Raw genomic sequence first — 26,238 nt, 5'->3', positions numbered from 1 at the left:
GACCTCAGTCACCTTACCTGTAAAAGGGGGTTAATAATAGTACCTGCAGACTGAAAACATAAAATATATAAACTACTTAGCAGAGTACCTGGCACAGAGTAACGGCTCAGTAAAGAATAGTTATTGCCCTTTTAACAAAAGTCATTGACTTTTTAAGTATCCCAGCTCTACCTCTCACTGGGTGGGTAGCCCTGAGAGCAACTGACTTATCTCCCTGAGGCTGCGGTCTTGTGGAGTCCGTGGATCTTAGATGAGGGTCTTGGGGATGGGCGGGGCTCGAGGGGAGCCACTGCCCGCCCCTCCCAGGCCTCCATCCGGCACAGGCACTGTGCAGAGCTGTCTGCGGCGGGGCTGCTGCTCATGTGGAAACAGCGTCACCTTCAGTACTCACGACATGGAACACAGAACCTGCCCAGCCATGAGCGGCTTCAAGCGTGGCACAGTCACAGTGCTCAGAGCTCTGCAGTGAGAAACTCACCAAAACAAAGCACCAGGGGCTTCCCTGGTGGCGCAGTGGTTGAGAGTCCGCCTGCCGATGCAGGGGACACGGGTTCGTGCCCCGGTCCGGGAGGATCCCACGTGCCGCGGAGCGGCTGGGTCCGTGAGCCATGGCCGCTGAGCCTGCGCGTCCGGAGCCTGTTGCTCCGCGGCGGGAGAGGCCACAGCAGTGAGAGGCCCGCGTACCGCAAAAAAAAAAAACAAAAAAAACAAAGCACCAAACTATTAACAAGCCCCGACCCCGTCCCTCTTAGCCCTGGACGCTGGGACAGGACCTCCTTAGGGGGGGCCCTTTGTTCCGGAATTGCTGAGCTGCACCCAAGGCCTGGGGGTACCTGTGAGAAAGGCTGTGGTTCAGCTCTATTGACCTACCCAAGTGGCAGCCCCTGTCAGGACAGCTGGACAGCACTGAAGAGGGCACTTGGGGAAGAAGGGGTACCCCGTCTCTCTGAGTCTCATGCCACCTCGCTAATTGTTCCTGGGTCACAGGAAAAACTTCTTGCCCTCCCTCCAAAGACAAGTGTCAGAGTCCATCAGTGGCTGCTCTCCACACCCCAGAGGTGGTACCGTGCCCTCCCCTCCTGTCCCTGCAGCCTGGGGTCAGGGAAGCACAGCCCTGTAAGAGGGCCTTTGGGCAAGGGAGCTCCAGGAACGGCCCCTCTCTGATGGGGCACTCACCAGGAGCAAGATAGCTTAGTGACACTGGCTTCCTAGCTGCTCTGTCAACATTTCAATGGTGCCAGAAATCCCAGGGGAACCCAGGCATGGGACACCCAGGTCCCTCCCTGCCCATGGGGTGAGAACAACCCCTACTACCCTGGAGGCTGGGATAACAGTGAGGACCTTGGAGGCTGCCAGGTCTGGAGCCCCAGGGCCAAGCAGGACAGAGCTGGAGGTCACATGTCTCAGCTTGGCCTGGAGGCTCAGTTGCGACTGTCCCACCACTGATCTGTCCAACTTCAGTCCTCTAGTCATGCAGACTAGGAATACAGCAGGTGCTTAACCAGTGTCGGATGAAGGTAAATTCTTGAACCTTCTCTCCTAATCCCTCCTCTGAACCTTTGTCTCACCCCAAGGTAGAGCCCTTTCCTTTTTTCTCTGTCTATTCATGTCTACCCCATCCCCATTCTTCAAGTCCATCTCAAGTCCATCTTCTTCCATGAAAGCTGCTGACCTTCACCATAGTTCCATAGCACCTAGCACACAGCCCCTGTGGTTTAGTATTCCATATTCACGCACTTCTGCCTTCTGCCCGTGGGCCTCATTTCCTTAGATGGGTCGGGAGCTACAGAGTGCACGGCCTGGGCCACCACTTCCTCCCCCTCCCCAATGAATGACTGGGCATGTCTTTCTTCCCCAGAATCTTTGCTGATAAAGAAGCCTTCTAAGATAGTGTTTCAGACCCCAGGAATGAGTGAGGGACCATAGCGTGACTGGACAGGTGTCCTGAAGTTGGGGTCACCTGACTCCCAGCTCAGCTGACTCCTGGGTGGTCCAGCAGCCAGGCCTGGCACAAAACTAGCCCCAGGCCTGCCATTCTGCCTCCAGAGCTGCCCGAAGCCAGGCACCAGCCCTTGGCTGGTAAAGTAACCTGAGAGCTCCACGTGGCAGTAAGAGGCGGGGGATTTAGTTCACCTGACACAGCCAGGCACACAGTTGTTTATTTCCTCTCTCCTTGGCCATCAGTTCACTTGATGAGAACCAGAAATGGAGCGATGGCTTCGGAAACAAAAAGAATTTTGTCTCAACTGCATTTGCATCCAAATGCGCAAAATAAATTCCAGCGCCTTCCTGAGTGTGCCAAGAGCGGGGTCTGCGTACCAGGGGGTTGCTGACAGCTTTCCACCCCTGAGAGAGAGAGACGAGGATGAAAAAGGAGGCCGCAGAGCAAAGCTTTGCAGTCAATCTATTAGCGGTGGCGCAGGCGCAGCACCAGGAGGTGTGGCCTCCAGGCGGGGTGTGCCTCTCGCCCCTCTCAAAGGAAGCTCGGTGATTAATTATCGCCTAGGCTACCCGGGACTGCAAAGAGGAGAGTGAAGGGAGAGTAAGATGGAATTTTATCTCTGCATGCGCTGGTTGGGAAGCATGTGAGGCTGTTTGCTGCTCTAAATGAACAGAAGGTTTAGAGCCGCAACAATCAGCAGGCACCTTCGGCATCCGCACCCGCCGCTTAACCCCTCCGCGCCCGCGCCAGACCCTCAACCCACAACCGAGCTGGGGGGCAGGGCCCCTGCAAGAACCATGACGAAGCCTGCCAGCTTCCTCCACGTGGAGACAAGATATAGCCCGAACCCGAATCTTCCCTCTCGGTCCAGAGCCCTGCTTCCTGCCATGTCAGCAGCCCTCGGGGAGGTGGTCCCACAAGGGCAACAGGGGGACGGACCCTCATGGAGTTACACTTTCTGCAGGGTCTGTGGATCTTGACATGGATGTCTGAAGCCCCAGAATTTTAGCTGCCCTTCACCTGTGGTCTCCTGCCTGCACCTGGCAAATCTATCCACAGACTCCTTTCCTTTCAGCATAACTCTGTGGGGCCCTGTTGAAATGCCAAGACGCTGGTTTGTTGGCCAGCCAGCCCGTCGGCAGGCAGCGACCCAGGCCCAGCAAGCCCTCGAGGGCGGCTTCCTACTCAGGTGCTGCAGTCTCTCCACGGGGCCCCCGGAGACCCAACCACTCCCTTGGAGGCACTTAGCAATCTGATCTGATTATAAATGAAGTACATTGGTGAGATAGGAGATGCAGAGGAGAGCGGGGCTTGGGGGAGGCTGGGGAGTTCTGTCTCCTCAGTGTGTGGAGCCCACGGTGATGACCGAGGGGACACCAGGGGGCTGGTGGAGACTTGCAGCTGGAAACTTGGTGTCTGGAGGTGTGGGTGGGCCAAGACCCCCCTGAGGAGAGAAGCTTGCCTAAGTGTCTCAGGAAGGCCCTCTGCCTGCTTTTGTAAATAGTTTTCCTGGAACGCAGCCACACTCATCGGTCTTATGGCTGCTTCTGTGTCATGATGTCAGAGTACTTGCCACCTGGCCACCTGTGGAAAAAGTTTAAGAGGCTGGCAAAGGAGAGGAGCTCACTCACAAAGGAGGTGGAGAAGAGGTGGAAGGCAAATGAGCGTCTCAAGGAGAGGGATCAGTAGGGCCTGCAGAGGTCAAATCCGCTAGAGGCTAAGGTGTGTCCGTGGATATGCCAACTGTAGGTCCCCAGTGACCTCTGTGGGCCTCAGTTTCCTCATCTGTACAAGGGTGTGGTGGAGATAGTGAGGGAAGTGGACAGGTTGCAGAGGGAAGAGCCAGGAGTGAGGGGTAGGGTCATGGAGTCCATGCACACAGATGAGCCCTTGGTAAGATGCTTGGCTGTTTCAGCGAGGAGCAGAGGGGCTGCAGGTATTAGGGTGTAAAGAGCAACCGACAAACCCTGCTATATCAGATCCAAGCCTTGAAAATATTTCTGAAATAGCTGAGTCTGCTTTCCTACCTTGGTTACAATTGTCCAGTGAGCTTCACAGACTCGGCCTTGTCAGGCCTCGAGTCTCCACAGGGGTCTGTGGAAATGGGAGCTGGAGTGTAGAGAGGGGAGCAGCAGACCCAGGGCCAAACCTCGTGGGTCATGTTACCCTGGTGCTGGCCCTTGTCGGGGTCAACTCACCAGTTCTTTCCCATCTCTTACCCTCTTTCCACACCAGAGCCCAGAAAATGTCTACTTAGTCTCTGAGGCTTTGCCATGCAGGCTCCATCCCTTCCTCCTGGAGCTGCACTGGCCCCTGGGTTCTCCGTGTGACCCAAGAAAGAGCTCAGCCTGCCAGGCCTGGCCCCAGTTCTCCTGCCTCTAAGTGCTCCTCCCAAGACTGTACCTCCCTGCACCATGGAGGTGGGCTTTGGGGTCTCCGTCCCACCTTGCACAGCCCAGCCCCAGTGGCCCACTCCAGGAGGGGTCTGGGCAGCCCCCCTGCCCCCCCGGCCTCCTAGAGCATGTCGTCTTGATTCCTCCCAGTGGTGCCACAGCTAGACCTGCAGGCCAGCCCTTGAATCCAAAAAAAAAAAAAAGTGTGAAGTTAGGTAGCAAACTCATCATTTGAAAATCTCACGTTTCCTGAAATGAGATGATTCCCATTAACAAAACACCTTCGTTTTCAGAAAATCCATGTTCACAGCTTGCTCTGTAGAGCCTGCCCCCACAAGTTATGATTTATATTTTATTACAAGGTGAAAAGAGACAAAAAAAAAAGCCTCACAAGGAAAAAAACAAGAAAGCCCACTGACTCTATATAGCAACTCTCAGGGCATTTGATTTAAAGGGACATTGTCATCTTTAATGTTTTCATCCAGAGGAATTAGAGAGCACCACCACGATAATTTAGAAGCCCCTGATTTAAGGGGCAGCCTCCGTGGTCTGGCTTCACTGTATTTCCCTTTTTATGGTTCCAGAGAGTATTTTCTGAGCAGTAATAATGTTAGGTGATATTTCTCCTTTGTCATGTGGAGGCCCAAGAAGAAAATTAAAACAGGTCCTTTCTTCCTCCCTCTCTGACAGCCAGGCTGTGGATTGAGGAGGACTGTCATGGGCCACCCGCAGCCACTTCATTTTCCCAAGGCCTGAGCCTGTCTCTTGGTGCTCCCACTGTGGAGATGGGGAGGTGGGCGGCCATCTTGGCCCCACGGGAAGAAACTCCTGCCCCAGCCACTGATCACAAGGGCCTCTCAATATCAACTCTTTCTGTGGCCCTTTCTGCTCCCACTCCTGCCTCCATGTTCAAGTCTCCATCACCTCCCGAGTTCTCCAGCCCGTCATCTCCCCTGTGGTTATCTCCGGGTCAGTCCTTCGCAAGCTGGCTTTGATCATGTCTCTTCCTGCTTCCCTGGTCTCCCTGACTTCCTTGATAAGCCCAAACCCTGTGGCCTGATCTGGGGGCCTATGGCAGAGACTGCCATGTGTTCATCTAACCTGCTTCCTTTCCCTCCTGTGGACATAGCTGGACTACATTTCCCAGCTGCCCCTGCAGTCAGGCGCAGCCATATGACTGACTTCACTTCTGGCCAATGGAGTATGTCAGGAGGGAGGCACATATGTCCTAGCTGGGCTCCCCCAAAATCTCCTGCAAGATCTTCTACTCTCTCTTTCCCTCTCCATATACTGGCTAGGTGTAGGGCATCTAGTAAAGGAATCTGAGGCCCTATGAGATGGTAGAGCCACAAAAATGAAGATGCACGGGTCCCTGTGTCATCATGTGACCATGAACTGAACCCCAGCATCGAACTGTTACATGAGGGAGAAATAAATCTGTATTGTGTTAAGCCTCTGAGACTTGGGGTATTTGTGCCTGCGTTTAGCCTCCTGACTAACACAAGCCCTTGCTGCTCTGGTTCTAATCTTTCCCTCCAGCATCACCTTCTGCTTCTCTCTTACTTATCCATGACACAAGGGATACACTGGCCATGCAGGATGGTCCTGGCCTTCCCACATCTGGACTTTTGCTTGGGCTGTTCCCTCTGACTGGGATGCCTTTCCCTACTCCCTGTGAAATGCCAGCCATCCTTCTCTGAAGACTTCTGGCATCTCTTTGATTGGAGGTATTACACCCTCCTCAGTTTCCAGGGCATTCTGTAGGCAACCATCTCCCAGGCTTTTTGCCTTATCTCTGCACATGTGCTGATGTCCCACAGGACAGTGAACTCCTTGGGGACAGGAACCACATCACCCTCGTGCCCATACCTTCGGTTGGAAGGTATGCTGTGTGGTGGCCAGGGAGCCAGCCTTGGAGGCAGACTCCCTGATTTGTGTTTCAGCTCTACCACCACTTACTGACAATCCGGTGCCTCAGTTGCTCGTCTGTAAAATAGGGATAAAAAGAGGACCCTGCCTCACAGAACCTGCTCCCAGGGAGAGATGGAAACACCCGTGCAGGCTCCATGTACCACTGCCACCCCTCTCTGCTGCAGTCACCTACTGAGTCTGGGTCACTCCTCACCCCATTTCTGATGCTCGTAGCCTTTGGCTGACCATAGTCTCTCTGATGCTCCTCCTATGTTTACATCCACTGGGTGATATAAACATCCAAGTGGATTACCCTGCCAGCCCTCCACTTTATAGCCCTCACTCCCATGACTGTATCCCGGAGCCTAGAGATCGTCATTATAAATAATGTCAGCCTGAAAAGGCTTATCTTCAGGCATCCTCCTCTCTGATCACTGCCCCCCCCCCATCTCTTCTGGTTTATTCCTTCTGGTATCCAGACTCCGAAAACTCTTCAGCTCCACTGGGACCCACTATCTACTGACCTACCATCTAATTTTCCATCAACCCCTTTATGATGTCACTTCCTTCTCCCCCAGCTTCAGCTCCATGGAATTTAAGTCACTGGAATCATCCATTGCACACGCCCTCAATTCTCTGCCCTTCTCGGCCCTACTCCAGCCCTGGTTAACCCTGCCTGTGTGCTCTGTGCTTACATCTGAGTAGCTGAACATGGCTGGGGACAGCACACCACCCTGCTGACTGGGGTCCCTGTGAGTCCATGACTCTGTGCTTCATACGAGCCCTTCGTGCTGCCTGGTGACCACGTCACCTCCTCTCCATCTGGCCACCCTCCCACTCTCCTGGACGATCGCTCCAGACCTTCTCTCTCCTCAAGCCTCCGCATCTCCTTCCCCATCCTCATTCTCAGCCATGACCTTGCTTCCTGACTCACTGAGAAAACAGACATCTACACATACTCCCACCACACCTTTCCACCTACCTCCACCTGTGCTCACACCGAGGGCTTCTCTCCTGTTGGTATGGATCTACCAGCCTCGCCCTGGGGCAGCCCCTCCACCCCTGCACTGGATTCCAACTGCCCTCACCTGCTCAAAGAAGTCACTCCAGGCGTGTCACCGCTTCCTTCCACAGCGTCATTTCCCCTTTCACTTGATTATTTCCATCACCATGCGGACATGCTCTTACTACCTACCCCTCCCTACTGTCCCTCCAGCTACTGCCCTATTCCTCTATTCCGCACAACAAAACTCCTCGGAAGAGCTCTTTATACCTCATTCCTCCAGTTCCTCTCTTGCCACTCGCTTTTGCCCCCCCTCCCCTGCCATCCCGTGGAAACTGCTCTTCGAGGTCACTAAAGACCCTGGAACTCACAAGCCCGTGCTCTTTTCTCTGTCTTCATTTTAACTGACCTCTCAGTTGCATTCGCAGATCTCACCACTTCTGGCACATTCTTCTCTTGGCTTCTGGGGCGTCGCGCTTGTCTGGTTTTCCTCCCATCTCTCTGGCATCTTCTCGCTCTCTTTTGCTACCTCCGCCCACCCCCATCTCCTGACCTCTTCATGTCGGACACTCGTCGGACTCAGTCTTGGTTACTGACCGAGAGTCTCCATCTACTCTCACCCTCTCAGTGATCTCATCCAACTTCATTGCTTCACACACTGTCAACATGCTAAGGACTGGCACATTCCATCTCCAGGCTGGACCTTGCCCTGACTCAGTCTCGTATACCCAGCTGCCTGTTCTGCATTGCCACTTGGATGTGTGATAGGCACCTCAAACTCAATATGCCCCCAAAGTAACAGCGATCTTCCCTCCCAAACCTACTCCACCCACAGCCTTCGCCATCGCAGCAAATGGCAACTCCATCCTTGCAGTCCTCATGCGGAAAACCTCATTCTGGACTCATCTCTTCTCTCATAACCACACCCAACCCATCGGCAAATCTCCTTGGTGCTACCCTTCAAAATAAACCCATAACTGCCCACTTCTCACCACCGTCATGCCTGTCACTTTGGACTTTGCCACCATTATCTCTCACGCGGATTATTGTAAATGCCTCCTGACCTGTCTGCTTGCTTCCACCCTTGGCCTGCAACAGTCTGTTCTCACTACAGAAGCTAGAGTGATTCCTTCAGAATATAAAGTCAGATCACGTCACTCAACTCAAAACCCTCTGAAACTTGCCGTTTCACTCAATGTAAAAACAAGTCCTCACGCTGGCATCCAGGGCCCTGCAGGACCTCTGACCTCACCCCCTCCTTCCCACGCCAATCCAGCCACTGGATGGACCTATTCTCACCTGAGGGCCTGGGATGGGTCTTCCCCAGGTGACCTTGTGGCTAGTGCCCCTCACCCACCCCAACACCTGGCTCAGACAGCCCCTGCTTGGTGAGGCCTTCCCTGGAGTTCAGTGTTTAAATTCTGCCACCCACCTGCTGCTGCCTGTCCCCTGCCCTGCCCGCCCTCATCCTCTGGGCTGTTCTCAGAATCACTTCTTGTCTTCTAATCTATGTTTCTCTTGTTGTTTGTTTCTGTCTCCTCACTGGAATGCAAGTTCCATGAGACTGAGAATCTGTGTCTGTTTTGAAACCTGCTGAATGCCACGGCCTAGGACAGTGCGGCCAGGAGGTGTTTGTTGTGTGAGTGACTGCACTCTGCTTCCAAGGTGAAGTGCTTTTCACCTGCAGACCAACCTCGGGGGGCTGGGGGGGTGGTGGGAGCCTCGTGGAGGCTCGGGTGTAGGTTCTGGAAGGGCACCTCTGAGGCCACGCGGGCAGGACGCACCGGCCTATCTCAACTGCATCAGGAGGCCCTCCAGAATCAGTAATTGCACCCTTTGATGCAAAACATTTTGAAAAAAGGCCAGGAGCCAAGAGGACCATTTTTCATGCCAAATAGCATCACCCCAAACTGTTTTGCACTAATGTGTCCTGTCTCACGTGCGAGAAAAGCATTTTGCAAACGCGTATTAATTGATTTTTACCACATCCCTGCCAGACGGAGGAGGAATCGGTCCCCTCATTAAAGAAAATTCAGTTTCATGATTGAATCAGGCACAACGATGGAGTGTGGGGAGCCCCAGGGTGCCAGGGGCAGAGGAGAAACTCCTGTCTGCCCTCAAGCCAAGGCTTAAATGTGGTCACAAGTGGCCTCGTCACAGATGTGCTGGAGGGCGCAGCAGCTGCAGTGCCTGGGTTCAAATCCTCTGCCTTCTGGGTCCCAGCTGGGTGACCGCGGGCAAATTACTTAATCTTTCAGTGCCTCGATTTCCTCAACTCTAAAATGGGGATAAGCGATATCCTTTTCATAAGGATTGAAACCGGTTAACACTCAACAAATGTGATTAGTGGTGACAAATGCCACAGCCCCTGCTGCCTGTCTCCTCCGTCTGAGTACTTGTGTGCCTGACTGGCCCCAGCTCCCTGTCACTCACAGCCCGCAGAGGCCCCAGGCTGGACACAGGAGCCTCTGGAAGTGCTTGCCAGATCGGTCCTGGCCAACCGGGAGGAGGGCCCCTGCAGCGGTCCTTCACAGGCCTGTGGGTAGGACAGACTCTAGAAGCAGGGGTGCTTCTGGTGCAGTGGCCTTTGTGGGCCAGGCTGCAGGGGGTGGGAGTGGGTGGGACTGGGCCAGCTGTGCCCCCTCCTCTGGATACACTCCCTCCCCCCCAGCCACCGACATCCACGAGTCTAACACCTGACAAACCTGAGGTACCACAGGGGCCCTGCTGAAACACTCTGGGCATCACAGTGTCTAGAATTCCTTGAGTGGCAGTATAGTCTCGCTTGGCCTCTGAAGCCAGACTTCTGGGTTCAAATCCTGACCTGCCACTCCAGCTCTGAGACGCAGCAAGTTACTCTACTGCTTGGTGCTTCTGGGCTTTTTCTGCACAAAGGGGCTAATGACCGTCCCTCCCTCATAGACTGTCGCAAGGACTAATGGATGCACTTAGAACAGTGCCAAGGCACGTGCTAAGCACCCAGTAAGCATCGGCTCTCAACGCTGTTATTATTCCCCAAGATTCATTATATGGCTTGAGAAGGAAGCCCTGCAACACATCACGGGCCCTGTAGCTGCTCTGCCCCAGAGCCCTGGGGCCTCTGCACCGTGTGCTGGGTGCTGGGTCAGCTCACACAGGAAATACCCCATCATGGGAGGGCTTCCCTGTGTGGGCCCCAAACCATTTCCTCAGCAAGCGACTTGTAGGCAGGGTAACAGGGCCAGGCCTGCTGTGGTCGCCACTACGTTCCCAGGGCCCAGGCTGGCACTCGCTAGGCACAAATGCAAACCGGAGGGCAGATATTTACCTGTTGCTTCCACTTGGAAGCGTTGCCTTAAACTTGTGTTTACTCAGAGCTTCCTAACCTGATGGTTTTGTGACTTCAGAGACCACGGCTGTCACATGGAAACCTCCTCCAGTAAACTAAGCCATGGTGCTAGCCCTCTGACACCTGCCGGGGGTGTCTCGGTCACTCTGGAAGCTCACTGTTCTCTGCAGAGACCGCAGGGACAGCTGCTGGTCGGGCCACTCACGCTGGAAGCAACCACACATCACAGTGTCCCCATCTGAGGGTTAGGAACAGGGATTAGGGTCGGGAGGCCATCCCTATACATTTGGGGAGACCCCCGGCTGTGTCACTGTAAGGACCATCTGCTCTCCCGTGATGAAGGCCACCTCTCACACCCTGGGCATCTTGGCAGATGTTCTGTTTGCAGATGTTACAGAGCCTGCAGGGTCTCAGCCTTCTGAGCCATGGCTCTTCAAAGAAGCAGGCTTGGTCTAGTCCAACACAGGCATTTTAAAGTTGAGCTGCCTAGACTCTGGGTCTGTGAATATTTCATCTACCCAGCTGCCCGGCTACAGCTGCTCACAGAGGGGCTGTGGCCTGCAGCCTCGTGGCCATGGATCACGGGCTTGGGCTGGGTGTGTGCCCTTCACTCCAAGCAAGATCAATAACCTCTCCTGACTTCAAAGGGAGGTGGGCACACAAGTGTGGAGGCTCAGGTGGGGCCCACGTGGACAGATAACCCCAGTTCTTCCTCCCGTGTCCATTTAACCCTGGTTCTGCCCTCCTCTCCAAAAGCACTGCTGCCCAGAGACATTAATCAGCGCCCATCTAGCTGCCTAGAGTTTTCCCTCCACCTGTCTCTGCTTCCCCTTCACAAGAGCTGCTTTCAAACTCTAATGAGGCAGTGGCTGGTAGGCAGGGAGGCAGGGAGGCTGGGAGGCTTGGGGGAATCTGGGAATGAATAATCCAAAGTGAACCATCAGCCTCTGAATGATGGAGGGCTGACTCTAGGGGACCAGGAGCCCTGCTCAGCCCATGTTAATTTAGAGAATGCAAGGAAAACATTCAAAGTGGAAGCACGTTGGCATTCCTCTTCGATTAGATGCAGCTACCGACTGCTTCTCCATCCAGCACAGGCTGCTGCTCCCTTAGAAGCTACACAAGCAGCACTTAGAAGGTCTCCCACCACCTCCCCTCCTGTCTGGTAAGGGGTGTGTGTGTCCCTGGCTGGAAACAAGGGGGGCGGGTGAGGTGCTCTGTAATGATGGGGCTGCGGACAGTGAGACCCCAGGAAAAACTAGTAGAACTTCTCTGTGGGGCACAGTCAGCTAGAGAATCCATGGGGCAGACTGGACCTTTGCGTTTAGGGTAAGATATGCCAGGTTGCCTCCGAGCCTCCCTGTAGGTGTGACACCTGCTGCTCTCTTTCCAAATCCCCTCCTTTCCTCACAGCCAACGCCTTGCCTGTGAACATTCCACATTTTCTGTTTCTTCCCAAACCTGAAGCCCTGAGCTTCACCAGGAAGTGCTTCGTTGACCGCCCCCCAGTTCACAGGATGGTAATTCTGTACGTGATCTAACCCTCAGGCCACCAGGGTCCCCAGGGAGGACAGGGCTGTACCACTGGTCATGACACAGCAGGGCCCCCGATTCAGCCCTCACTTTGCACCTACCCCGTTCCTGCAGGATGGGGGATGTGGTCCAGGAGACATGACCACCATTGTCTCCACGGAAAGAGAGAGCCTGAGTGTCACTTGTCCACTCAGCACCCCCAGGCGCCAGGGCCGGCTGGGCCCTAGGCAGCCTCAAGAGCTCTGTCGATGCTCTTATTTGACCTCTAGTCCTTTTCAACCCAGCTCCCAACCCACCGTTTGTCCTGTCTGAGCCAGCCATGGGTGGCCTCCACTGACCCTTAGATCCCGCACCGTGCCCTGTGCCCTGGGTGCTGGGCGATGGCAGCCCCACGTGTGGTGGGATGCAGCTGCCGCCTGGACAGTGCTAGGCCTGGTGAGCTCCTCCTTGGCTGTCAGCCTGCACACAGGTGTCAGCAGGGGGACCTCAGGGGAAGGGTGGTGGTCTGAACACCCATGAACGGCAGTGCTGTTCCCAAGCCGTCCTGCCGTCGAGTACCAGCACTTTTCTAAGTGCGCTGCACAGAGGTGGGCTTTGGAAGACCGGGACCAGCACCAGGGCTGGACACCAGGAAGAGGAGGCTCTGGATGCGCTTTTACTTGTGGGAGCTGAGAAGGGATTGCTATTTGATGGGTTTTGGGTCTGAGAGGAGAGCATCTCTCCATGGGGGACCTGATCCCTCAGGGAGCGTGGGGACGCCTGTTCTGAGTGACAGGCCTGCTCCCTGGGGCCCCACCTTCCCCTATGGGCTGAAGCCCACTGGTCCTAAGGGGCTCTTTCCATGGTGTCATCGGAAGGGGACCTGGTGAACGTGTCTGAAAGCACCTGCGGCACGCGGACTTGAGGATCCAGGAAGAGCACACAGTGAGGGGCACTGTTCTGTAGTAGCATGTGGTGAATGGCCCTCAGCGAGGGTCTGGCCTCACTGACCCCTCCCTCTGCCCCATCCCAGAGTCACAGATCGTGGGGATCCTTCTGGATCTTGGCCTCTGGGGAAAGAACTGGAAACTCCAAAGGGTCCCGTCTAGAGCAGGCTGTGTAGCCAGTGCCTAAGCGCGCAGGTGTGACTCTGCAGACCCGGCTTTGTGTTGGCGTCTGTATTAGCAGCTGTGGGCACCTCACAGGCCCCCAGCCTCCCCGGCCTCAGTTTCCTTACCCTCAGAACTCGGCGTCGGGAGGGAGGCCCTGCCAGGTGCGGGTGTAGCGTCTGGCACGCAGCGCTGTGTGCTCTGGAGGGCCATCAGCGCCTCGCCAGTGGGGCTGTGTCTGGAGAGGCTCGAAAGCATTTGGGAAGATGAGTGAACCTGAGGAGGCACTCAGAGGGACCGCCCGCCCATCTCACTGCCCCTCCTGCCACCTGTGGAAGGCAGAGTCCTTTGGGCCCCATTTCTACTCCCACCTGGATTCGATCTGCGATCCTGACAGGTGTACAAACAGTTGTGCCTGAAGCACCTGAAGACAAACACCCATGCCGTCTGGAGCAGAGTGGCTCTCCAAGGCTCAGCTCACGGGTGCCTGGGGCAGCGCACGCACAGCCTCCCTCCCACCTCCCCTGGGCAGACCTTACTGTGGAGGATCCAGGAACGGGACCGCGCCAGAGGACTTGGAATTCTGGCCAAAGCCCGAAATGGAAAACCATTTCCAAGTAGCCCCATGTTTAAAGAGCACCAGAAGGCCACTTAACGCCGGTGGACAACTGCTCAGTGGTCCTCAGCTCATTGTCGCCCTCAGCCCACAGGCAGGAGAAGCCTCAGGACTCACTGGAAAGTCTGCACAGAGGAGAATGAAACTGGTTTCCCGCCTGGACCTCCGCGGAGCCCTCCTGCAGTTCAACAGACTGGTAATGCACATTGTTTGTCCTAGTCCCAGGCTGGATGCCACGGGTCCAAGAACAAGAGCAGAGTCCAGAAGTGGAGGCAAAGGTCTGAGGCCCTCAGAACCCCACCAAGTCCTGTGTGCGCTGAGGCGGGAACTCGGGGCTTGGAGCACACGGCCGTGAGCAGCTTGCCTCCTACCCAGAATCGAACATGTTCTCTTCCGTCAGTGGGGACACCTCCCAGGTCCCCATTTTACTGCGAAGGGCATTTGAATCCCAGTCGCCTCCTTGGCCTGGGGCCTCCTCCTTACAGCGTCCAGCCTGGAGCCTCCAGGGGGCATTTGGTAAGGACCCGTCAGATGACCCGTCAGATGCCATAGTTATAAGGGGATCTACAGGTGGCTTTGCGCTCTCCCTCAGAGGGCCAGCTTTTGGGGAAAAACAAGTCCCACCAGGAGAGGGGTGAGTGAACTACAGCAGGGGTGGGAGCTATCTTGGCAGAGGACACCTCTCTGCCAACCCAGTGACCCAGATAACCCAATACCCCCGAGGAACAACGGTGAGCAGCTGACCCCGGCCAGTGTCACGTGTGGGCAGTAGGATGACCTCCACCACCAGGGAGCCACCTGACTGTTCTGCATTCTCTCTGGGAACCACTACAACTGCCTTGAACCTTTTTGCTTTGCTGAGATTTAGAAAAATCCATCGTGGTTGTTAATCCTTTCAACAGGTGTTTATCAAACACCTACTATATGCCAGACTGAACAGCCACCTTGTGGAAAGCTCTAGGCTTCTGTCTCTCTCTCCTGCTCCCTTGTCCTCCAGCTGGAACAAAATGCCTCGGGCAATAACAACCTTGCCTGCTCTCAGACACAGCCCCTACCTTCCTTCGCCCTCTTGCCTTCGGGGTTTGCTTCTGCTTCGTCCCTTCTGCTGCTTCCTGTGTTCAGGTACTCTTGGTCACGTGGGCTCCGCCCATACATCCACCACCTACCATCTTCCCTCCCTTCAGTCCCAGGCCCAGCAGGAGGGCCTGGGCCCTGGGCCAGTGGGAGGCACCCTCAGCCTTCGGGGGCTGGAGAGTTGCTGAGTAATAGTCACGATAAGGTGAGGACCTGCGAGCCAGCAGGTGTGGCCGGTGCAGGGGACACCTGGATGGGTCACCAGGGTCTCCAACCAGCCCCTCACGTGCTGCCTGAATGCCTGTTTCAGGCAGGCAGCAGCAGCTTGGGCGTTCCTTGCCCTTCCCTTCTCCTCTCCCAGGAGAAGACAACTCCCTCCGCCTATCGAGGTCCGGTCTGCGCCCAGAGACTGGCTCTCCATCCACCTCCTGCCAGGGGCCACCCTGGTGCTGGGGCTTGCGAGTGCCCCCAGCCCCAAGAGTGGCCCATATGCTGCCCACCCTGTTGGTTGCTGTGCCCATGTAAGCAGAGCCCTTGCCCTGTCGCTCCCCAGCACTCTGTTCCTTGTCCGGCCCACAAGCTGGGCCTGCAGAGTGGTAGTGGCCGGGGAGGTCTTGCGCGGCGCTGTCACAGAGCCTGAAAGGAGGTGGCTAGAGATGAAGGAAAGACCACAAGGTACAGGACAGTGATTTATACTCCAAGTATCCTCCCCAGGGGCGCACAGCCCTGGGAGGGCTCACCTCTCAGGCACATACCAGGCAGGCCTTCTCCACGCCTCAGACCGCGGGGGTCTCAGGTGCCACAGAGCCCACACCACCCCCAGGCCACATCCACACTGACACCCGGGTGTTGCCGGTAGGACAAGGGGGCAGCGGGCTGGGGGGCACCCTGCCTTGCTTTCTGGGCTCTCGCCTGGAGCCTGAGAGGCAGCCTTGGCATCTGAGGAACCCCTTGGAGATCTGGGCTCTGGACAGCTCACTCATTCACATCCCAAGCCTTCCCAGCACCTTAACCCCAGGGAGCAAGCTGGGAAATCAGTAATGTGACCTTCAGTGCTTAACTGCACGTTTAGGTCCTTGAAGTCCTCACAAAAGTTTTGCAAAAACAGTGAAATTTATGAGGACAATAAGGTACTATCCTGGTAAAAAGCTGACATTTAAATTGTTCTCATTTTATATCTTTGTAATGAAATTTTTTGTTTCCTCTGCAGCCATTTCTGAGTATTTACTAACATTTCTGTTCTATGCAAAACTTCAAGTCAGGCTGGCTGGGTGGCACATGAGCATAAGATCCACAGCCTGGCCTGGAGTGCCACCAGGAGTTCTTACCTCAGAACAGGGAGAAACAAGGTATCCAGCCACCCTGCCCCTGCCCCTCCCTCGAAGAGGAGGGTCTTAAAAAAAAAAAATCACCAAAGCATCCTATTTTAATGAGTTTTCTTTGCAATTTGTATATAATAGATTTTCGATAACCTGTAACAAGTTCATTTTCTACTATTCAATTGCTCTGCACTGAGGCCATTGACAGCCTCCAGCTGGGATCTTTAAAAATGGAAAGTGCTTGAAAACTCAGTTCCAGACAATGCTAGAAAGTGGGACCAATAGTGCAGCTGTTAGCAGCAAACCACTGGAGATGGGAAAGAGGCCGTCTGGGTTTGAAAATTCCAAGGAGAAACTAGCAGAGGGCGAGTTGGCTGGTGAGCAGCAGTTCTGGCTCAGAACTGACCCCTCCACGGTGTGATGCCGGGCGAGACTGTGTCACCCCAGAGTCCTGATACATGCGTGGGGGGCCCCATTTTACCACCCTGGCTCCTCATGGGGGTAAGGCACTCATTGAACACCGCCCCTCCCCCCCTCCCCCATCACGGGCTGCCAATGGCTTTTCCTGCCCAGCTGGGGCTGAGGGGTGAGCACGCCCTCGGCTGTGTTTCCACTTTCACAGAGAAGGGAGGGCCTGGAAGGACAGAGTTCAGGCCCTGGAGCATCAGTTCCTTGGGACCTTAGACAACAGCCCTGCTCACTTTATCATCTTGACCGTCATCACTGGAGATCTGAAGCTAAAAGGGCTTCCAAGGCGAAGTCTGGCTTTCCCCGTGATGCTCAGTGCTCTCTCCAGCGCCTTATGGGGTATGGGGTATGGGGTATGGGGGGGGGGGTGCGGGGGAGGCAGGGTGCGCACCTGCAGTGAAGGGGCCTCACCACTCCCCAGCAGCTCCTGCCAGGCCCGCCGGCCGGCTGGGGCAGGCCCCCGCAGATCCAAGCGAAGTCGGCCTTCTCCTGGCCCGGCCCCTCTGTCCGAGATCTGTCCTCTGGGGCCCCACTGGTCAGCCATCGTTCCTCGTGACAGCCTCCTGACTCACTCCAAGTCTTTTGCCCCATTTGGGACCAGACCCTCCCAGCATCTGTTCAGGACCCTTTCTCCTCGCCCTTTGCCTGATCATCCCCAGTTCTGTGTGCAGGCCTCCCTGCCAAGCCTGCACCCAGTTATTCTCCGTCCCAGCTCCTACTGTACTGGGTGGTTGTTCTGTTTCCCAACTACTACAAGCTCCCTGCAGGCAGGGCTTGGGGGTCTTGCTAATGCTGTGTCCCCTGCCTGGTGCTTGGGCTCTGGAAGTGTTGGCTGACCTAATGTTTTCCTCCTTCTAAGCTTCCTCATCTGTGTCTGCACCTTTCCTCATGTGTGCTCTCCCTGCCCTGGCCAGGCTCCCCTAAAGTGTTCTGGTCACCCACTCGGCCCCTCACTCAGTGGACCCTGCACTCCATGTGCACCTGTGTGGAGAGAATGGGCCAGAAGCTCCCTGCCCAGATGCTCCCTCCTTTCAGAGCCTGGCCCACACCAGCACCAGGGCAGATGTGCCCAGTCTTCCTACGGTGCCCCAGTAACAGTGCTGCTGCCTTTTCTGGCGCTGGCCTGAGTCAGGGAGCTGGGGTCTCTGTGCTCAGTGGCTGTGGTCCAGAGGCTGGTCCTCCCAGCCTGCCAGGGCCCAGCTTGGGGGTCTCAAGCTGCCAGGGGCTCCAGTTTTCAGCAGGGCATGCTGTGTCCTCCTCCGTGGGTGCTGGCTTTGTGATGCGGCCTTAGGTGGGAGGGCGATGGCCGCAGGGGCCTGTGCCAGAGTCTAGGAGGAAGTGCAAACCCACATTCCATGCTAGTGAATTATTTTCCAAGGTGCACAGATTTGCACCAAGGTGGCAAAGCTGACCTGCTGGTGTGGGAGCGGGGCAGGAGCCGCGGGGCTGAGCCTGGACCGCTCACGGCCAGGGTCTGCTGCCTCTGCTGGGCATGTGGCTATGGGCTGAGGAGCGGCTCTGAGCATGATCCCTTGTCTGCACACATAGATGCTGGGAGTGGGGGTAATTAAGTAGCGGGCAGGTGACCTAATAGACTAACAGAACATGTGTCCCGAGGAGGCTGAACGGCCGGTCAGCGGCCCTGGGAGCAGGATGAGAGCTTTATGGGACAAGCAGCTTCTGTCTTCATTAAGGGAGCATTAGGCCCATGTGGGCATCAGGGGCTCACCTCACACCCCAGTCACTCATCCAGCAGATCAGGGGCGTCGGTGGAGGTGCCCTCTGGCCTGGTCTGGCCTGGCTGGTGCTCCCCTACCAGTGATCCCACCTGTGAGGCCCCAGCAAGCTGCTTCCTCTGCGCCCGCCCCCCTCCCCGTCCCGGAGACGTGCTAAGGCCCTCCGTGACCCTTGGTGACACTGTGCTTGGATGCCTCTGCTTGCCATGAGCACATGGTGAGCAAAACAGCCTCTGGCCTCTTGGAGCCTATGGACTAATACGGGCCAGATGACAATCGTGTGGCAGGGGCTGGGGACACACAGAAACCTTTATCATCACCATCATCACCTCCATCATTGACCTAGCTGGCTACTGATTACTTAGCACTTACCATATACAAGGTATCATTCTAATCACTTTACACGTATTACCTCATTTAGTGCTGAGTAACACTGTGTGGTGGTTAGTATACCCATTTTATAGCTAAGGCACTTGAAGCTCAGCTTAACCTCTGGTAAAGACCTGTCCAAGGTCACACAGCTAGTCAGTGGCAGAACAAGGATCTGAACAAGCTCTGACTCAGTCCACACTCAACCACCAGGCCACAGTCTTATTACTGTGTAGAGATGAACCCAGGGCTATTGGCACACAGAGGAAAGCGTGTGGGGCTTGGTAGAGGAGAGAAATTAAGGAAGACTTCCTGGAGGACGAGACCATTGAGCTGGGACTTGAAATTCAGGGAAACCCACGGTGGGGACAGTGAGATTCTCCTTAATGGAGAATGCTGATGAGCTGCAACCTGTGTTTAAATGCATGAAATGTTTCTGGAACCAGGCATTTGGGTTCTCCTATCTGCTGGCTGTGTGACTTTGGGTTAGCTACTTAACTTCTCTGAGTTTCAGTTTTTTCGTCTGTAAAATTGGGACATAATCACATGTCCCAATTGTGCTGACACATGATAAATGTCAGATATCATTTTATATGACTCAAGTAGTAAGAGCTCATTACTAACTAAAGCAATATTAACAAGCAAAAAAGCATTCAGATGGCACACTGACATTGGCTTCAGGGGCACTGAAGCTCACGTGGAAACTTTTTGGAGCCCCTCTCTCCACTGGAGGTGAGGAGAGAGTCCTTGGCAGGGGGTAGTGAGACTCATAGCACCTTCTGATACCAGTTTCCAGTTCCTCCCTCCAGTGGCCACTCCAATTTAGCTGTTATATGCCCTTGAGCAAATGAGGGACCAAGAGAGGGAATCTGGTTTTTTTTTGCCCCTTGATTTGCAAGTCCTGCATGAGGCATCACACATGTTGGGGTTGGGGAGTCATCACACTCATGGTCTTAGCATCCGCCAACACCGACACCAGCGCACAGGTTACTCCTGCTCTCCAAACTCAAGAGACAAATGTTCTCAGATAAAACTTTTGATAAACCCCATGCTATCTGAAATGTTGCTATTCACTCTCCCAAACTAAGGAAACGAACAGAGTAGGATAAAGTGGTATCCTTACCAGCTGAATTTCCTGTCTGAACTCACGCTACATGGATAAAGAGCCGGACAGATTTGGGGGAGGGATGGTTGCCGTTGTTTTACCATCACAGGGTGGCTGTGAGGGTTGACTAAGATAACGTGTCTGGCATGGCGTCTGGCCTGGGCGGGCATTATTCATTCCAGAAGATAACGACGTGCGAGATGAAGCCGTAACCATCCTTTCATTACGCAGAAACAATGGCAGAAAAACCACTGTAAATTCGCCAAGTGACCACCTCTGTTTTACAGAGTTGCCCTGATACAGAGGTATGGCAGTAATCAGATTAAATCATTGTTTTCCTTCCTGCTTGCCTGGAGCTGAGGGAGGGCATCTGACTCTCACACAATCAGCTCCCTGCAGTCCCCCTGACACGGGTATTCCTCCTGGACACTGTGCACCTGTGATCCCAGATGTTAACACGGGAAGCCCTTTATCCTGCACCGCGAGCTGTGCAAACCCTTCCTTGGCATGCAGCACATTGCTCTCATAGGAAAAGGACAAGTATCTTTCTAAAAAGCAGAAGGAACTTGTAATGAATTCAAAGTGAGAGAAAAATCCTCGTTTAACATGTTTTTCCCATGCTCCCAACCCAAGCACTCAGAAAAGTGCAAAAACATGCATTATGAGAAAGATTTTTAAGCGAGCAACTTTTAGATTTATTTATCGAGATGAACAGACAGGCTGGCATGCACCATGCTTACCAGCAATCCTGGGGCCTGGGTCTCTGTCTCATAGCAGGGATGGGAGGTTCTGGGGCTTGTTAGGGATGGGGAGGGAGGAGTGGGGAGGAAGGGTGGGGGACACGTGCGGAGGGGACACTGTGTCTTTAGTTCCGAGATCAGCCTGTGATTTGGAAAGCCAAAAGCAACCTGAAGAGAATGTTTGGATGATAAACAGAGAAAGAGAGGGAGGCCACCCTCCTATTCCACTGCCATCACTGTACAGAGACGGGTGATTTGCAGCCTTCCCACCTTCTGACAGAAAGAGGCTGACCTGACTTCCACGGCTAAGGGATCTGTCCTCTGCCCTCCTCGGGGGAGGGTCACCTGTTCTGCAAAGCCAGGAGGAAGGTGCAGCCCCATCATGAACCCGTTCAACTTAGTGCGGCAGCCAGCAGCCCTAGGATCCCTGGCATTGCCCTCAGCCATCCGTAGACAATGGCAAACACCGGCCCAGCCTGGGCTACGCCAGCTGCATGAGAAGACGCGATTTAGGAGATCCACCCGCAACACCAAAAACTCATAAGTACAACGCACTTCTCCAGGGAAAACTCCCCTAGACCCATCCCTTAATAGAGCGGCCGAGTCTGTGCCAGGAGTCACCCCACAGACCCTGCCCTGCCTGGTACTCAAGGATCCTGGCAAAATAGAGACTAAAAAATACAATTTTAAAGCCTCAACTTTTGCCAGCCTGTCAGCTGCAGTTCTGAAAATTAAACCCAAGATGTTGCTGCTGAAATGTTTCAGATTACTACTTTCCGAGTTTTAGGGAGATTTCTTTAATGCCCATTGATTTCTGGTTAAAAAGTTGTACCTGTATGTCTCATTTCAATTTCCTATTTAACATTCACTGAACCATAAATCCATTGCCAGAGCAATGGGAATTTAGAGTTCTTGTGACTTTGAAAGACCATTGATCCTGTGTGCTCCGAGTGGCTGACTGTGAGGCCTCTATGGCAGGGTTAACTCATGCTGCAGCTTCCTTAACGGCCGCGAGTTTACGTTTTATTGCATATCTGTTATTTGGGTTGGGCTGTGATGAATGGTTTCGCTGCCCGGTTCAGAACAAGTCCAAGGCGACAGCAGAATCTAATTTGCTTTAAAAACGGTGATTATAAAGCTTTTCAAATAATAATCCAGGAATGAGGGAAACAGACAGCACATTGCTGTACATGGGACATATGGCTGGAGGTGAAGCAAGGACTTCCCTCCTTTTCCACAGGCAGCTCCGCTCATAATGACCTTCACTAGGGAGGCCAGGGAGGGCTTCTCTTTCATCAGGGGTAACAGGGATGCTGCCATTTCCTTGAAAGTAGAGCCATTAGCTCCTATTTGGTCCCAGACCAATTCCCATGGAGCGGGCTCACGCGCTAGAGGCTTCTGTGGCACCAGGTACCGGGACGGTGCCTAAGCACTGCCCTTCTCTGCCTAACGATGCCATCGTGGGACATCTGAGTGCGATGCTCAGTGTATCCCCCAAGTCCTTGAAGTCCAGCCTTGGCCCCCAGCTCTTAAAAGGCACTGATCTTTTTCGTTACAGTTCCTTTTTCAGAGGGGCTTGAGCGCACAAGGCACTGTCTCAGAGCTGCCCCCAGAGAGTATGCTGCTGCTTCCCTGATGTGGAGGGCGGCTCACCCTGTCATCTGCCCCGACATCTACTCTCCTTCTGTTCACGTCCTGCGGGAATAGCATCATCAAGAGGGCTCCGTTTGGGGAAGCTGGATGGAGAGGAGCTTGCGGGAGGTGGATGCTGAGGACAGGAGGGGAGGGAGGGTCTCGTCCAGCGTGTGCGGGTCAGTGCCTAACAATGGGCTCTCCAGAGGGGAAAGAGCACCCTCGCCCTTTTGCAGCATTTGTGTAGGTGTAGATTTCTGTGCTGTAAACACTCCTACTACGGCTGATTTATAGCTACCAACCATTTCACTGTTTGCCTTGCAAAAGTCCTGAAAAATCTAAGAATCGTCTCACGAGCTAGGTCTCTGGAGTTGCTGATACTTCCATACACTCTAAAATTTAGAGATTTATTTCATGGAATAAGCTCCTCAATCCACAAAGCAAACCCCTCCCACAGCAGATTGAGCCTGCAGTCATTCACACCTTATTATGAACCACCAGATGCAGATATGGGTTTTAGCCGTGGGCAGGAAGGAGGAGGTTGGGGAGCCACACCTAGTCACCGTATATCAAGCAGAGCCCGGGAACTGGGGGTTGGACTTTGGGCCTTGGTAACAGGGACGTCGTGGACTGGAAAGGCACCGCCTGCAACAAGCTCAGGGACATTTCCCACAGGGAAGAATCACGCTCATTTTTCTCCTCTTAGGTCACATGAGTACCTCTTCTATCTGCCACAAGAGCTCTTCCTGCCAACAGATCACAAGGATTTTCAGGCCTTGTGAATGTTTGGAGTAACAACAGCACACAGAGATGTCCACGAAGCAGGAATACCTTCCTGGAAAATGGAACTCCAGGTACAGGCTGGGGCCGGGGCCGAGGATGCCAGGACCTGTGGCTCAGGGTACTCAGAGCACCCTGGGGATCTCATCCCTGCTCCCCCAGTTCCAGGGCCTGCAGTTTGGAGCCGCGAGCTTGCAGGTCACGTCCAAGGGCGCCTCACACAGGGCACACACATTACCTGCTTTAAGCAGAGCCTGAATGCTGTCTGTCGTAAAGGGACTTCAACTCTTTGGGGCCAAGAATGTCCCCTCTTGTCTCGGGTTAGGGCCCCCGCATCACCCTTCCCTCTCCTCTCCTAGTGAGCTTGTCTGCAGTTACCTGGGGCTCCTTCCTGCATCTCGCATCTCTTGGAAGCCCTGTTCCAGCCCCAGCTACGGCTGGCGTGAGGTCATGTCTTGGGGCAGCACCTCAGGGAGAAGACCTGTGTCCTTCAGCTGCCCTACCCACTTGCCATATGTACTAGCGACCCCACAGAGGGTCCACTCCGGGCACCTCCTCCGTTTTTAGGTAGCGCACCCCCTTGTCTCTTCTTTTCCGGGGATTCCCCTGCCTCTCATTAACCAGGACCCTTGCTCTTCATCATCCTCCACAGTGACTGTTCCCTCTCCTGCCTGGCCAAGCCTCCAGCACCCTCCTGCAGGGTTTACCCCCAGGTAGGGTTCCCTGATGGGGCCAGGCCGCTGCCTGGGGAGAACCCTAACATCTGCTCCCCCCATGTGCAGTCACAGAATCCCCTAGCGATGTGAGGCACTGCCCTCCTAACCGTGCTCACGTCGCAGTCCCGGGTCCCTCAAACGATAGCAACAGCGTGAAGCAACTTTATCCAAAAGGAGCAGAGCGAGTCCCCCCGCCCCCCACAACCCCTACCGTCCTTACTCTTCCCTTAAAGCTCAGGCTTGTTGCAAAACAAATTCAACTGCTTTCACCTATAGAAGAAGCCAATCTTGGAAACAACCAAGGACAGACTCCAGGCCCCTGACACCATTTTGGTGCAGGAATGTCTGCCCACTGCGAGCCCCGACTGGGGCCTGACTTACGGAAGGCTGTGTAGAACTCATGGAGGGTCAGGAGGCCGTCTTTGTTGTCGTCATCAAATCGGAGGAGGTCGCCTGGTGAGCACCCCAGGAAGTCCTCTTTCAGGCCCTGCTCCTTCAGCATGTGCTGCGGGTGAGAAAGGGAGCAAGGCTAGAACCGGGAGTGAGCTCAGAGCTGTGGGCACTGCTGGAAAATGGCTCAGGCCAAGTGGGTGGGGCTGTGCTCACCAGCCTCTCTCTCTCTGTGTGTGTGTGTGTGTGTGTGTGTGTGTGTGTGTGTGTGTGTGTGTGTGTTCGTGTGGGGACTCCAGCAACAGCTCGGTGGGCCATGAGGAGCATCGAAATCTCTTTGGTCTTGTCTTGTTTGATTCTCTCATTTTATAGATGAGACAACTGAGGCTCAGAAAGGGAAGGGACTTTCCCAAGGTCACCCAGTGATTGGGGCCGACTCGGGATTAGCGTTCAGGTCTGTCTTCTCCCTGCCTGGGCAAACAGACCCCAGACAGTCTGAGGTGGGAAGGATCCTGTGGTCACCTGATCTACCCCTTCACATTGTAGATGGGGAAACAGGGAAGAGAAGGGGCCTGATCAGATAAGCCCAGCAAACAGTGGCCGAACTCAGTGGCTCCCAGCTATGTAGAGCTGGAAGGTCACTGCTCCATCAGTGTTCCCCTCCCTGCCTCCACCAGCCCACTCCAATCTCAGGGCAGCACATCCTAGCCACAGCACTCGCCCCGGGGAAGGGAAAACTGCCATTCTACTGGCCTAGGCTTGGGCCCCCGTCTCTGCCCTGTCTTGCCAGGAACACAAACCACTACCCTTAGGATTCTGTCGCGGGGACCACGGGGGAGCCCCTGTGAACTCCTCTCTGGATGTGGCCTGGGCCACAGGGCAGAGGTCTCCCCAGCATGACCAGTCACCTTTTGGCATGTGTGTCTGGAACTAGAGTCTTGCAAGGAAAATGCTCAGAAGGAAATCTCAGAAGAAAGAAAATGATTTTATTTTTGTGGGGAGAGGGGAACAGAGGCATTTCCTCTTTATTTAAGTCTCAGCTGGGCCTGCTAAGTTAAATGCAATTTAATGTGATAATGTTAAAAAAATGACCCTTCACCCAGCAAGTAAGAGTGTTCGATAAAAGGGCGATCAACCGTAATGCCCGAAATCAATCTTCCAAAGATGGAAATTTCCCTTTGTCTACTTCTGTATTGGAAGTTGATTAACTTTTCATAGGACTGACAAGTTTTTCCCTGACGCCGCTGATTCAGTGTCAAGGAAAGGCCCATTTTAGCTGGCCCCTGCTCGGCAGATTTATGAAATGTACTTTAAACACATTAAATTTTAAAGAGGAAATCATAGTCCAATTACCATGCTTGTTAATGGCTTCAGGTGCCTCGGGGCATGTCTCCGCCGGGTTAGAGCAATGCGCCCAGGAAGGTTCTGTTTACCTGGCAGCTACCGGGAGCCACGTGGGCCTGGGGCACCAAGAGCCCACAGCTGCCTCTGTTAAATAAGGAGAAAACGCCTGCCCTCCGGGCTCCCCGCACAGCCTGTGTTGCGGGGAATCGAATCGCCAGATGGCTCTTCTCACAGGTAACCGTAACTAACAGGACCTGGGCTCTCCCCAGAGCGGCGTGGGTCACCTGTGGGTCCCTGGTCCCGCCCCTTGGGCTCTTAGCCATAGCTGGGGGCTGAGTGTTGCTGGAAGTGGCGACATGCAGGCTGGCATGTGCCTGGGAGGCCTCCCGGGGTGCGGGCCGTGGATGGACTTGCACATGCTGCCAGGTGTGGGTGAGCAGGGGCGGGTCTGCAAACGCCTTAGGATCTCTGTTTCCCAATACACTCCCTGGAAGCAGGCTCTGGACTGGCTGGACTTGAGAAGGGGACCCTGCGTGGGGAAGCGTCTGGATAATTGCTCTGTACTCAGATTTTTATGGGCACCTGTCATCCCCACAGACTTGGAGAGGATCAGGTGGAGCCTGTGGTGGGAGCCCTCCCCACAGGGAGCCCCCTGTACCATGAGGAGAGCAGGCCCACTCACCGCCCCCCCACCCCCCCAGCCCCCGGGTTTTGTCTTAGTTCACCATGTTCTAGGTATGCAAGTCTCTTG

General features: G+C 54.6%; 1 protein-coding gene across 2 annotated transcripts in view; it reads right to left on the bottom strand.

Moving 5' to 3' along the window:
• FSTL4 (follistatin like 4) overlaps positions 1-26,238 on the bottom strand; it is a 456,287-nt gene that overhangs the window by 126,354 nt on the left and 303,695 nt on the right. For both annotated transcript variants that reach the window (XM_032628573.1, XM_032628572.1), the window contains exon 6: positions 24,135-24,258. In XM_032628573.1, coding sequence (XP_032484464.1) covers positions 24,135-24,258 — 124 coding nt within the window. The remainder of the gene's footprint in view (positions 1-24,134; positions 24,259-26,238) is intronic.

The sequence above is a fragment of the Phocoena sinus genome, chromosome 3 (assembly GCF_008692025.1).
Source record: "Phocoena sinus isolate mPhoSin1 chromosome 3, mPhoSin1.pri, whole genome shotgun sequence".
NCBI lineage: Eukaryota > Metazoa > Chordata > Mammalia > Artiodactyla > Phocoenidae > Phocoena > Phocoena sinus.
Note: the sequence above shows the minus strand (reverse complement) of the source record. Positions and strands in the feature narration are given on the sequence as shown.